The 13,918-nt window shown below is 37.6% G+C and overlaps 2 protein-coding genes across 4 annotated transcripts in view; one reads left to right on the top strand and one right to left on the bottom strand.

Moving 5' to 3' along the window:
• Window positions 1-7,349, bottom strand: part of LOC136848132 (kynurenine/alpha-aminoadipate aminotransferase, mitochondrial) — a 45,228-nt gene extending 37,879 nt beyond the window's left edge. The window contains exons 1-2 of one of the 2 annotated variants that reach the window (XM_067120398.1): window positions 7,245-7,349; window positions 6,197-6,263 (exon numbers count right to left, since the gene is read on the bottom strand). In XM_067120398.1, coding sequence (XP_066976499.1) covers window positions 6,197-6,263 — 67 coding nt within the window. In that variant the 5' untranslated portion in view covers window positions 7,245-7,349. Of the gene's footprint in view, window positions 1-6,196; window positions 6,264-6,823; window positions 6,937-7,244 lie in introns of those variants that run through there. The other variant, XM_067120397.1, reaches the window with a different exon arrangement.
• Window positions 7,350-9,053: 1,704 nt separating this feature from the next.
• On the top strand, window positions 9,054-13,273 carry Blos2 (biogenesis of lysosome-related organelles complex 1 subunit 2). 2 transcript variants are annotated; one of them, XM_067120395.1, is made up of 3 exons: window positions 9,054-9,236; window positions 11,504-11,742; window positions 12,367-13,273. In XM_067120395.1, exons 2-3 carry the CDS (start codon window positions 11,524-11,526, stop codon window positions 12,634-12,636), a joined length of 489 nt encoding a protein of 162 aa, XP_066976496.1. In that variant the 5' UTR covers window positions 9,054-9,236; window positions 11,504-11,523; the 3' UTR covers window positions 12,637-13,273. The 2 variants fall into 2 exon arrangements, with proteins under 2 accessions (XP_066976496.1, XP_066976497.1); XM_067120396.1 differs by lacking the exon at window positions 9,054-9,236 and adding an exon at window positions 9,237-9,368.
• The last annotated feature ends 645 nt before the right edge of the window (window positions 13,274-13,918 follow it).

The raw sequence follows: 13,918 nt of genomic DNA, 5'->3' as shown, positions 1-13,918 counted from the left end.
TTCCTTACCGAACACCAAAGGTTACTAGAAGTACCCCTGATCTTTTCTGTTCTCTGCTGGTAGTGTCTCAATGCTCTGACTGGACATAGGACTCTCTCTTTCTCTTCTTGACCTAGAATATCTGTTGAGTTCTTAACTGTGAAGGAACTAGACCAGGGCTTGGATGGGTCTTCATTCTTTGCCAGAAAGCCTAGAGTGCAAGAACAAACTGCATCTCCTTGAGAGAAATCCAATTTCTTGTCAATGGCTTGGAGTTCACTGATGCATTTAGCTGTGGCTAACGCAAAGAGGAAGAGAGTCTTACGAGTCAGATTCCTAAGGGCAGCAGACCTAAGGGCTCAAATGATGGGCCCAGCAGCCATTTCCGTACCACATCCAAGATTCTAGGAGACCAAAAACTTGTCTTTTTTATATTTCTCCATATCATAGGACTTTAATAGGTCCTTGATATCAGGGTTCAAAAAGAGATCCAGTCCTCTATGTTTAAAGACTGAGCTAAGCATAGCCCTATAACTTTTAATGCTCGAAGAAGACAAGTTCCTCCTATTCCTTGTGGTAGTCTAAGCCTAGTTTGTATGAATTAATTTTTTCTTTTTTGTATTATGTTTACTGCACATGTTTTTGTTGTGAATATCTGATGTAAGTTTTCGTTTTTTTTTTTTTACTTGCAGTTTGCTTGAGAGTGGTAGGATAGAGTGGACTCCCCTTTACCTGGATGCCCATAATTGAATGCTTGCCCTGCTTCGCAGCAAGTATTATCTATAAACTGTTGTTGTGTGGAATTAATTGGAAAAGGGAACACATGATGATAACTGGTGTTTTGTTGAACATTTCTTTTGGAGATATGGAAAACTCAGTATGAAAATCCGTTGTGCGAACTGTATTATAAATTGTCTTGAAATCAGTTGTGGGACCCTAGAGTCGACTTACTCTATTTACAGTAGGAACTGATAATACAAAATATTTTCAAGTGAAGACTGTACATATATTCCTAGGAAATTAAAAACATTGTGAGATGAATCAGTGTGAATCAGGTTGACAGTGAAGCTGTATACAGTACTAAGTCAATGCTGGAAAATTCAAAGTAGACTTGATAAAGATTTATCTTTCAATTTTGCATATTAAGGTTAATAATTTGAACAAGGCTATTAATCTAATATCTTTTGTATACTGTATACACTGTGTAGTTGATACCGTATGCAGCTGAAGTATTTTGCTGTTTTTTTCTGTAGTATTAAGATTGAATACAGATTAAGTTTTCTTGAGCTATAGTATTAAGTTAGGCTAAGTTAGGTATAGGTTGAGTATGGTTGAAGGTCATAGACCACTGTAATATTGAGATAATAAATTAGGTCAAGGAAAGTCAGAGTTTTATTTAGTAACCTCTAAAATTGTTCCCATCATCTTACTCAATTGTGTAGCTAAGGAGGAAACTCTGAAGGCTTAGCTGAACTGCCTTCAGTTCTCTTACACTGATATGTAAGTTCTGGGCAACTGGAGTCCACGTCCCGGAGACTTCTTGATTCTCTAGCAAGGCTCCCTATCCTATGTCTTAGGCGTCGGAATAAAAATTCAGGTCTGGGTTCAGCCGATGAAGGGACTTCCCTTCTGACAGCCTCCACTGCAGGTCTGATTTTATCTCCGTGGTGATCGGGAAGATGTGACTGTCTGGCTGTTTTTCTGTTCAGGTAAAACTGGAGAACTCTCATATGTAACCTGCCTAGTTTGACAAAGGTTTCTGTGGAAGCCAGAGTCCCCAAAAGGCTTATCCATTGCTGAGCTGAGGATGAAAGGGCTAGAAATTTTGGGATTGTCTGAAGGCAGTTGGATATCCTCTTGTGGGACAGAAAGGCCCAAAAAACCTGAGTATTCAGAATCATCCCCAGATAGAGGATTTCTTGTGAAGGGGTTAACTGGGACTCTGAAGGTTTAAAAGAAGGCCCAGCTCCTGGGTCAGAAGAATAGTCCTGTGAGTGTCCACCATGCAATTGCCTTCTGATGGGGATCGAAGTAGCCAGTCGTCTAGGGAAGACTCATGACGATCCCTACTAAGTGATGTCAACCCAAAAGAGAAGCGAGAACTCGAGAGAACACCTGCAGAGCTGTTGAAAGGCCGAAGCAAAGGGCCCGAAACTGGTATACTTTGTCTTGAAAGACAAACATCTGATATTTTCTGGATACTGGATGAATTGGAATATGAAGATAAGCATCTTGCATATCTACGGTAACCATCCAGTCACCCTGTTAAGTGAAAACAAGAACCGACTGACTTGTCTCCATCTTGAACTTTGTCTTCAAGACGAAATGATTGAGGGCACTTACATCAGGACTGGTCTCCAACCACCGATGTTTTGGGACCATGAAGAGATGATTGTAAAATCCCTCCGTGTCGGTGTTCTGAACCTCATCTATGGCTCTTGTCTTTATGAGGGAAGAGACTTCCTCCAGAAGGGCCGCATGTCTCTCGGAGCCTGCTGAGTATGCTGTCAATTTTATGGGAGAAGTGACCAATGGTGGGCTTTCCAAGAATCTAATGACGTAGCCCTCCTTCAGAATCTTGACAATCCAAGGCTCCACTCCTCTTATCAGCCACTTCTCCCAAAACTCCAGAAGTCTGGCTCCTACTGGTACATGGAGGACTTCTGACTCATTTTTTCTGCACTGACTTGGCAGAAGTCTTTCTAGTGTTCCTGAAAGCGAAACGGACCATTGGACGGGCCCTGAAAGATGTTCTAGTTCTCCCTCCAAGGTAAGGATGTTGCTGGAGGGGGGAGATGGTCCTGGATTGAAGAGAGAAAGACAGTTCCTTGGGGTGCCTTGAAGACTGGATCATCAAGTCCTGAGTTGTCTTTTTCTGCAGATCTGTGGCTATTTCCTTCACCGTATCTTGAGGGAAGAAGCAATTCTTGTCCAGCAGTGAGAACATCAGAGCTGACTTTTGCAACTGGGTAACTGGAGGTGAAGGAGCACCAGAGCTCTCACTTCTTGAGTACCCCCAAAGGTAACTAGAGCAGAAAGCTCAAGTAAGCCATCTCTAACAACTTTGTCAGTGCAGGACTAGATCCCAAGCCAGTCTGAAGCAGTGTCAGCTGCCAGATCCTCATGATCCTCAATCTTCTTGGATAATGCGCCCACTACCCAATCGGACTTCAAAAACTCTGAAAATGTCCTTTACCATGTGATCGAGTTCTGCACACATGAACATAATCTTGGCTAAAGCAAAAGCTGAATGATGAGATGAGTCGATCAAACAAGAGAAGTCCCCTTGGGAGGAGGCAATGACTCCCAAAGAAGGAGCTACCACGGTCATGTATGACAAGTACCTCCTGCAACCTAGTCGAGGAGGAAGAAAAGCAAAAGACGCTTTACCCTAGTCTCTTTTGGCGAAAAGCCAATCTTCCATTTCTTTAACTGACTTCCTCGAACAAGAGGAAAGAACCATCTCAGGGAGACGTGCTCTGTCATCTGCCTGGTTCCTCATTAAGAACGTCAAGGCTGGCGAAGACAGGGCAGCTGGGACAAAAAAAGAAGGATAGTTTGCCATCAAATATCTCAATAAGGCAGCAAATGTCGAAGGAGCCCAAGATTCTGGTTCGACATCTCCTTCCGAAGAAATCAGAGTCAGGTTGTCATCCTGAACAGGCTTAGGAGCAGGAGGAGCTTTCTTCAGAAGGTCCATAATTTGCGCCAACAGACGTTTAATCGGAGACAGGCGAAGGAGATGAAGCAATATCACTTTGCACTTTTTCCATGAACACTTTTTGTATAATCACTTGAATAGAAGCCCCAACTCAGCAACATTACTTACCACTAAATGAAGCTTCTTATCAAATCTAGCTTCGATACTGGTGATGGTATTAAGATTGGAAGCAAAGGAGCCAAGCATGGGAGAAGAAGGAAGTTCAGTAGGAGGGCCAGTGTTAAGAGAGAAAGTAGGAATAAGAAAGAAACGAGAGTAATAGGGCTAACCTCTAAGAGAGTGTTTCTCGGCTCTAGAAGCCGCCATCCTCTTTTTATCTCTCTCTAACCTGTCTAAATGAGAGCTCAAAACTTTCCATTGATTATCCCACACTGCATACTCAATACAAGTATTATCCATACTGCAATCTTGCCCCCTACATTTAGTGCATATCGTATGAGAATCGTAGCAGGCTTTAATTAATCCAGCCTTACAGCCTACGCCGTTACAACTAGAACAGCTAGAATCTGACATACTCTGGTTAATTTGTTGAAAATTGGTCCAAATCCTTACAAAAGACTGACTATAGTTTGCACTAAGCAAAACAAAACATTGTACTTCACCAATAATAAACAATAACAGCTGCAAAATCCAACAAAACCTGCTGACACCACGGGCGGCAGAAACGAATTGTTTAATGACTGCCAAGTTGTTCCGGTGTTCCTCAATAGTGGCAGGGTCTGTCACCGCGGTAAAACTATAGAGAGGTGCTACCGTGAAATTCAAAAAAGTTGCCATGTGAGGTAGATACTTTAGTTATGTAATTACTTGGTAAGTTACTTACACGAAAATCATTTTTTGTATAGAGTATTTAGAAAAAATGTAACTTGCTTTAAAACTTACAATTTGTTCCAACAATAATTCAAACCTTTTGTGTGAGCAAGGGAGGGATGACACCTGTAAGCTTCCTGTTCTGTCTGGTATTTACAGATACCAGAAACTAATAAGGCCATATGCCCGAGTTGAGAGCTGAGATCTATGAAATCCAAAGAAATCCTGGTCTCATCATCTATATTTACAAAAATTAGTTCAGTCAGCAGATATATTGCAATTAAGTCATAAGAGAATAATGTTCTACAACCAGGGCCACCCCTTGTTAAAATCAGGGCAAACAGAATTACTGTACATTTTTAGATTGAAGCCACTATATAACTCACCTGCACTGGGCCAGACCACCTTCGGCTGCTAGATCGGAAGAGAGCGAGGGTGGGGATGAGAAACCAGTCAATCCACCAACATTCTTTCACCTTATATCACCCGGGGCCTTAGGCAAAATTTATGCTGTCCAAACGGAGCATAGCAAGCTACACATGTTGAGCAGCCACCAAAGGTCCTAGGAAATGCTGTATGATGGCTTGCAGGAAACATCCCACAAATAAGGGGTGAAGGAAGTCAAGCAGAACCAGACATCTGACCTATCTCAAATGCTCAAGAGTTTCTCCTGAATAAACGGGACAAGATAATATCTCAGATTCTTTGGGTGGGGAGGGGTTGTTTTTTCTCCAAACCCTATAACCTGAATACCACTCACTCTTGGGCCTATTGGGTCCTCTTCAGATTGTACCAAACAGTATACTCCAAGCACAAAGGCTTCACATCCTAAGCATCAACTACAAAGTGCCAGAGGTAGAAGATCAGAAAGCTCTCAGATTCCTCATAAATAACTGACAGATTCTCAATTTTCATCAGAAACTCAGACACCAACAAGACTAACCCTCTTGTATAACAGACTTGGTATGTAATACCACAGAGCTGGCCTACACACTTTACTGATGCTAAAGCCACAAGAAAAACAGTCTTCAGTGTGACGTCTTTATCTGACGTCTTACTCAGCCCCTCAAGTAGTGCCTGAGGTCAACACACTCTCATCCAGGACATCTATGCTGTTCTGTTATACTTTCAGATGGAGAACAAGCACAAACCCATATCAGCAGGTTGAAAATAGTCAACAACAAAGTACGGATATCTACAGGGAAACTTCGATTACAGAAGTTAACAAGAAAAAGAAAACAAGCAAGCAGCGCAGAGAAGTCTTGACTTGACAGTGGCCAAAGAAACATGAAGGTTAGCAGACAGGCGAGTGGTCAGCCACCACCACTTACCTGCCAGCCACCCTAACAGCCTTGTTTACAGACTTCAACAACAGATCCAGCTGTCACCAAAGACAATCCTAAATAAAAGACAAGTATTTGTGTTCCTGTAATGACAACTTTTAGTTCAGAGGAATACTGTACCTAACCAGCCTTTTTCTAGTATGCAGTTTGATATTCTGTTAAGAAGGAAAGCTCATTCAAAAACTTCCTTGCAGTAAATGTAGCTTGATTTAAATGGCAATGCCCATCTCTGTTATGCTGATACCATGGCTGCCTCATGCCCCATTTCTAATTTTAGCTTTTCAAAATTAAAAACAAATCAAAACAGCCTTGTATGGTACAAAACAATATAGTATATACTTACTTAATTCTCTAATAAGGGATGGCTGCCTGTTCTTGGAAACTCTTGTGAGAAACCTTGAGTAATTCATCTGAAAATGTTTAACAAGAGATAGGGTAGATTAGTATTCAATGTCTGCAACACCCTAACATTTATAAACACAGAAGTAACTTTAAACACACAATAAAGTAAACTATGATTAAATAAAATATAAAGCCTTACTAAACTTGCAATGTCCAACAGACAAATGCAATACTATTCTTTAAATTCGAAGAGGTCTTAACAAGTTTAACCGATAGTAATGCCACTGTCATATTCACTTAGCTAAATACTCTGTTAAAAAAACAGGACACTGTAGTATTAAAATTGGTAGACTGCCAAACTGTTAGTGAAGGGGCTATCACTTTACCAAACCCTAGATGCCTAATGCTAAAAATACACTAGCCTACCCTTATATACTGTACAAATGATATAGTATATACTTTGTTCAGGAACAAATTCTTTACTATATCTTACAAAAGTAGCCTAAATTAGAAAACAGACTAAGGGCTTAGGGCTACCCTTTCTAGTCTATTGCTCTATGTAAACAGGCCCAGCCTAGTTAAGCTGACTGCGCTAGTTTGAGACAAGGGCACCAAAGTAATGGCCTACCATAAGCTAAGCTCGTCTATGGTATCCCACGCAACAAATGAGAATAGGATGAGACAAGCCTGGTTCCGGCTACAGCAAACATCTTTGACTCCATATCCTACGCGTTGAGCAACCTATGGAAAAACATTACATACCAAGTGTGTAAATCAAAATTATGTCTGTCATTTCAGTAAACTACCAGATTATACGTATATAGCTTAAATGGGGGCAATTTAAATAAATAATGTGTACATAGGCCTCAGAAAACCTATCCTAGCAATAACACGCAAGGTACGTCGGCCTTGGAAAAAAAATAACCCTCTTCACTGTTGCTACGCAAATGCCGGTTTAGTCACTAAACTAACATCCTGGTAACAATAATAAATCTTTCTAAACACTGCAAGTCAAGCTACTACTTGAAACTGCTTTCCTGTCATTTAACCTTAGAGTAAACAAGCTGGCAAGACGAGTAAATTGACACCAAAGATTCAAAGGCTGTCCGTCACGTTCTCCAACAGCTGACTATTGTAAATAACCCAGATACGAGCGTTGCAGATTGCCCAAATATTTTCTGTTTTATGTAACATTAAGATTCAAAATTAAACGTCGTAGATGGAAATTTTATTATGATTTGAGTGAAAAGCACTTATTCGATAAAGTACGGGTGCTTTTCAAACCATTCTGATGACAATATAAGTGAAGAAAGTCTGTCTCGATCGTTTACATAATTCTAGGCTGTAGTGTTTACTTGAGAGGACTGTTTTTTTTTTCTTTTTAGAAAATGCTGCATCGAGGCCAGTAAAGATTTATATTGCACATTGAGTTTTCACATGCCGTTTATATACAAAATAATATTGAATATTACTTTGCTATAGTCAATTTCCAAAACGGCATGTGCCACAAATTAACCAAAAGATTAATTTTCATAAAGAACGAATCTCAGGGAGGCAACAAAGTGGTGGGGGGCGGGGGCTCCACTTTTCTCACTTTCTCTTTCAACGAAAATTACATATCAGTTTACATAGTCGAAATCCCGTTCAGCAAGTAGCACAGCCAACACTCACACTGAATAAATACGATAAGATTGAATGATCACATAAGCCTGTTGTACCCTACTAGAGTACGTGATTTATCTTATCAGTTACGAAATGATGCATTGCAAAGACAAACGCAGTGCTGAACCTCAGGCTCAGTGACCCTTAGACTCTTAAAGCATGGGATGGAGGTATTGAAACAACAATTACTCGCTCCTTTTTTAAAATAAAAGTAATTTTGATAAGGATGACAATTAAAAGTGAGTTCAACATATGTTAAATACAGATCTCAAAAAGAATCCTGTCTTTCACAGGTATCGACGATCTTACGCCTCATGGATCCGTGTTTTTTAATCTTCATTCGTTGCCGGATTTTCCTTCCTGCTAATAGAGCTGAGAGTTTATATCCCCCTTGGATTTGATTAATTAAGGAGAGACACAAATAATAAAGAAAAGCCAAATGTTATAGATTATATGATAAATAAGACAAATAACCAACAAGTTATGAAGGGATACTTATGTCAGCCTAGTCTGAACTTCTGGAAATCCAACAATTCCACTACATGATTGAGAAGATCATTCTTTATTTGGGTCAGGTAATAAAACTTCTAGAAAACTATACTAAAGAGGTATTTAAAAGAAAAAAGTCAAAATGCAACCTCACAAAAGATAATGCAAGCCCGTTTTTATAGTACTTGGATTCGTTGGGGATAGTACAGTCTAGGAAGATCTGAACGCATACGATAATCTGAACTATGAAAAGAATATACAATACACAATGAGCTAACTGAACGACGGTGTCCGATTTGATATCAAGATGAGGGATAAGAAATGTAACAACACTCCAGTTTTCATGATTAAAGTAATGAAATATATATATATATAATATATATATATATATATATATATATATATATATATATATATATATATATATATATTACATAAAAAAAAATATATATATATATATATATAGAGAGAGAGAGAGAGAGAGAGAGAGAGAGAGAGAGAGAGAGAGAGAGAGAGAGAGAGAGAGAGAGAGAGAGAGAGAGAGAGAGATGGTTATAGAATCCTGAGGGGGAAATACTGGCAGGGTAGATGATAGCTGATGAAGATGCACTTTTCGCAGGTACTTAAACTTTACGAGTAACACCAATGAGGTGTATCAATAGTTTAGAGCGAAAATTTAGCGGTGTGTAACGAACATCAAGAAATTTGGGAGCCGCTTAAGAGAAGCGATATTCAACTACTACTACTCACGCTGCTGTTATTACTAAGGAATTGATCGACTGTCATCAAAAAGTTACCAAATAATTTTATTTTGTTCATCTGATCAAGACAAACATATATTATCCTATTGTAACTTGGATTGCGGGAAAAGCTTCTTTTAGACAACCGAGGTAGTTATCATTTTTCTTACAACTGTGCCCCCCTTGAGTAGGCTACGCAGTCATTAGCCTCTGCTTCGCTCCTTAGTAAGATAGGAAAAGCTTGATAAACTGCAGAAGGCGTTATCCAAGCCTAACGCAACTGTAGGTGTCATTTGGATAAGGGCATGGTTGAAATATTAGCATTAAATTTAAGTTTGGTAGAACTAGCCTAAGTATTAGTTCCGTGTCGGGTATTACCTTGGAAATTGACTTTTTTTTTATAGTATTTTGGTTACTTATCAAGAAATTACCGTTACTTTTTGTCGCTCGACCGTAATTTATCAGTAATTAACCTCAGAACTGATTATATATTTGCCATTGCACCTGTGCTGTGTTATAGGGGAACTTTTGGCAAAAAGTGGAGTTCCCTTCACTGGGATGTCGGCCCCCTTCTAAGTAACACAGCCTACTAGGTTAGGTTAGGTTAGGGTACAATAGGTTAGTATGGTTCCTCTGGTTATTTTTTGGAAGACTCCAGCCACCTCCCACATTATAATTTATATTATTGGGTAAAACATATAAAAAAAAAAAAATTTCTTCTCCATACATGACCTTCACAAATGCTTAATAACAGAGAAAAATAATTAATCAAATTACGATTTATAAGGTAAGACAATATTGGCCCCCCACCCCGCTCCATACCTAATACAGCAAAATTGTAACCAGGAAACACCCCTAGGTTACCTTAGGTTGGTATTATTAGGTTCTTTTAGTGCCCTATCATTTCCTAGCTAATTTTACATGAAAAACTCAAAATGTTTTTTCATGCAAAAATGGCTCATTGGAGTCTTCCGAAATGGCTGGCTGGAGTCTAACGAAAAATTACCTTTCCTTTTATAATAGATTTCCTTTGCCAATCCCTTCTTGAAAATGTGGCTCCCTAATGTCTCTCGTATTCACAGAACCGTTCCATACAGTCCGTGTGGAGTTAATACATAGAAATACCTTGAGTTTTTCAATACAGTAGTTTTTGACGTACTAATGCAAACAATTGTGATGGGCTGTTCATTTCTGTCGGAAATTATTTGATAGGCTAACTCATTAGCCCCATATTGAAGAATTTTGGAAAGCTTCCTGATGGAAAATGGGTACTGTATTAGTTTGAGGAAAAACGAGGAATGGTAATTTCAAGGACACAATCTAGCTTAACCTTCCATAGCCTAACCTATCTTAGTTTAGGTTATGGTAAGGGCTTGATCTTAACCGAATGTCCCTTCTCCCATTAATATGTTTAATCATTCCATAATTAGAACTGCTGGGGTTGGTATTTACTGTGGTTGCAAAATGTTTTATGTAAAGTAATGAATGGATGACTAATTTCTAATGTAATTGGATTTCAAAATTATCTGAAACACCAAGAAACATCATAATTTTAATGCAGAATTTTTATGATCACTTGTAAAATTTTACTAGTCCACTTTAACCTAAGATAGCTAGCAACTTCTTAAGTTAGGTTAGCAATAGCTAAAACAAACATACATAATGGGACAGCCAAATTTTTAATTTTCATGAGAAGCAGTAACTATAGAAGGCAAAATGAGATAATTAACAAAAGCACATATTTTTCTTCCATGGCATATTAAAGACTACAGACAAATTTAAGGTTTCTTAAATTATATGATATTATTGAGCTCTTTGTGGTGGGGTGGGTGGGGGAAGAACCAATGTGTTGTGTCTCCTTTGTTGCAATCTTCACTCAGTATATGATCTCACATCTTATGAGATAGTTTTATTATTTTGAAGACAACAGAAACTTCAAACACACCTCATTCTCCAGTTTACACAAAATTTCAGTTTCAACCTGCTTTGCTCTCCACTGCCAGCCTTCAGCAAACCAACCTTAAAATTTTATAGCAAAGTCTTGTGAGCTCAGATTGGGTAATACTGTATAATAGCGCAACAGTGGAATTGAAACACTTATATGATATGTCAACAAGGATATTAAATAGGGTTTCATGTTATTTTGTAAGATGTGTTATTTTAGATTAACTCTCTGCACCACTGTTGTTATTAAAGTAAGGAACTTTTTCTTATATAATGAATAACCATTGTTTTCATCTCCATAGAATATTCCTCTTATTAGAGAACTTTTTCTTATATAATGAATAACCATTGCTTTTATCTCCACAGAATATTCCTGTTATATATATTGTTAGATAGCTTATAATGGTTTTTTATATTAAAAAATTTACTTGGTATTAATTGTATATGATTAATGATACCTTGATTTGTTTCAGTGAATAAGCCCCATACAAAAATGGAATCACAAGAAAAAGTAGAGGGAGATACCGACTCTCAAGAGGTTATTGCCAAAGGAGGCTTTGAAGAGGATGAGCGATTGAGTGACTTTGGTTCTCCAAAAAGAGGTCCAACATTATCAACTAGCACCAGTAGCTTTGAAGCTCTTGATCCCCACGATCCCAATCTCAGCCATTTGGCAACTTTGATGTTTTCTCACACATCAAATTATTTGCAGGTCTGTACTTTCTTTAGTCATTGTAAATATTAGCATTTACCCTACTAAGTTGTTGCTTTACAGCATGTAACTCTGGCAGTGAGTCTTCTTGACAATTGTTTTTCATTTTATATGTGACATGTAAGGTAGATTTTCCCAAAACAGTTTTTTTTAGATGGTTCACGACAATGCTTTAAATCATTTTCTGTAGCTCAGAGGAGTGTTAAAAAGTTCCAGAATTAAATCCTTACAATCATTGCATCCCTCAGTCTTCATTGTTAGATGAGGTAGGACCTCCAAGGGCTGTAGAGCTATGCCATTTTTTAAAAGGATCTAGCGACCTTATTACATTTCCAATATTGGTAGATTTCTATGCAGCATATTCAGTAATTATGTATGTAATAAGTGTAAATGTATGAATTATGATGATATTTTTACGGGGTTTTGTTTTCAGCCCACAATCATCAAAACTAAGAAAACCTTACTTTCAATGCTTTGATGACTAAGTTGTATTTTTCTTGTGTTATTTTGATTACTTTTTATATTTGTTGAATATATTTGCTCGAACGTCAGTAAACCAGGGACTGCCTGTATTGATGACTAAGTTTATGATTTTTTATATTTCCTTCTTATAATTTCTTTCAGGGTGAATTATCAGCAGTTTTAGAAGATTATACTTTGCTGGAGCAGATGAACCGTTCCACCATCACCAAATATGGAGACATGCGTCAAATTGGAGGCAGCGTTAGTCGAGCACTGAAAGATCTCAATGAAAAATATGTAGCTCTCCAACCATATCTGGACCAAATTGATCAAATTGATGACAGTGTGACAAAATTAGAAGCAGCAGCTTATAAACTTGATGCTTATTCTAAGAGGTTGGAAGCAAAATTTAAAAGTTTAGAGAAAAAGTAATTTAAACTGATATTTCAGTGTTTTAGGTTAAAATGACCATTACAGTTGTCATTTCCAAACTATCTTGTGTAACTGCTAGACAGATTGTTTTCAAACCAAAGATTATAAGGACAGTAGTTATTCCAAGTACACTTAAGCATATTTTGAAATATTATTTAAATAGATTTAATACTTGAACTCAACTTCTGTATTGACCCTCTCTAGCATTAATCTGAAGATCATACACACATTGCATGCAGAATATTTTTTCAGTTTTTTACCATAATTTTAGGAAAGCTGGTATTTTCTGCAATGGAAGTACTTGATGTATCATGTTTTTTAGAATCTGAAATTATTACAAACCCAGAAAGTTTGCTAGAAATACTTAAACTGGGTCATAAAACTCTAAATTGTTTTCTGTACTTTTCTTATTTATTTTGGACTTAAGTAGGAACCAAATGACTTGTGAAGTGTAAGCATTATTTTTTGGGTATACACTGAGTGTTTTCTTCCTGTCAAACTGTATGTGAATTAGTTCTAGTTTTTAATTTGTAGGTGGCTGTCACTTTGTTTAGCGATCCCTAAACTTCAGGTATTGTGTATTTTGATCATAAATCATCATTGATATTCAATACTTAATAAAAAAAAATGTAACCTCCCTCTTGTATAATAATTCCAAATTTATAAGAATACACGTATATAAATGAAAAATTAAAAAGATTCTTGATAATCACATAGGTAGGGTTGTTGTTATATAGCATTCTCAGAACTTTTAGTGATGAACAGGAATATTTTCACAAGAGGTTATGCACACATGCAGTAAAATTTGCACGCTTTTAGAAAAGATGAGCGAGAATTTCTATTGTCATATAGTAATTTGCAGAATAGTGAGCTTGATATGTGAGTAGTCCTCTGTTTTACCAAAGCATGTCTGATCTATGAAGAAAAACTACTGCTTTTTTTAAAAATTAAGTTTGCTGTGCATATTTTGTTCTACTTGTAGACTGACTAAGGACTATTTCCATAGGATTTTTTGTAATTTCCTGGTTTTGGGTTTTTTGAATGATTCATGTTTTACAAAATATTGTTAATTTTCCCAAGGACTCAAGGAAAGTTGGTTATGCCCTTGTTTTAACCTTAGGGATGATTCCCAATCCAAATACAGTTAATGCAACAAAGTCCCCCACCTTAGTATTGAAGGGTAAGATGATCTGATTCAAGAGGATAATTGTGTATGAGAAGAGGGAAAAGGGAGAAAAAGAGGACTGCAGGTCAGCTGAGAAGTCAATTCCATATTTGCTTA

This window comes from Macrobrachium rosenbergii, chromosome 18, assembly GCF_040412425.1.
Source record: "Macrobrachium rosenbergii isolate ZJJX-2024 chromosome 18, ASM4041242v1, whole genome shotgun sequence".
NCBI lineage: Eukaryota > Metazoa > Arthropoda > Malacostraca > Decapoda > Palaemonidae > Macrobrachium > Macrobrachium rosenbergii.
This window is presented reverse-complemented; position numbering and strand designations above follow the sequence as displayed.

Excerpts from the sequence above, each read along its gene's own strand:
- Blos2 (XM_067120395.1), top strand. The coding sequence starts at position 11,524 with ATGGAATCACAAGAAAAAGTAGAGGGAGATACCGACTCTCAAGAGGTT. Across the intron at positions 11,743-12,366 it reads ACACATCAAATTATTTGCAG|GGTGAATTATCAGCAGTTTT; the intron begins GTCTGTACTTTC and ends AATTTCTTTCAG.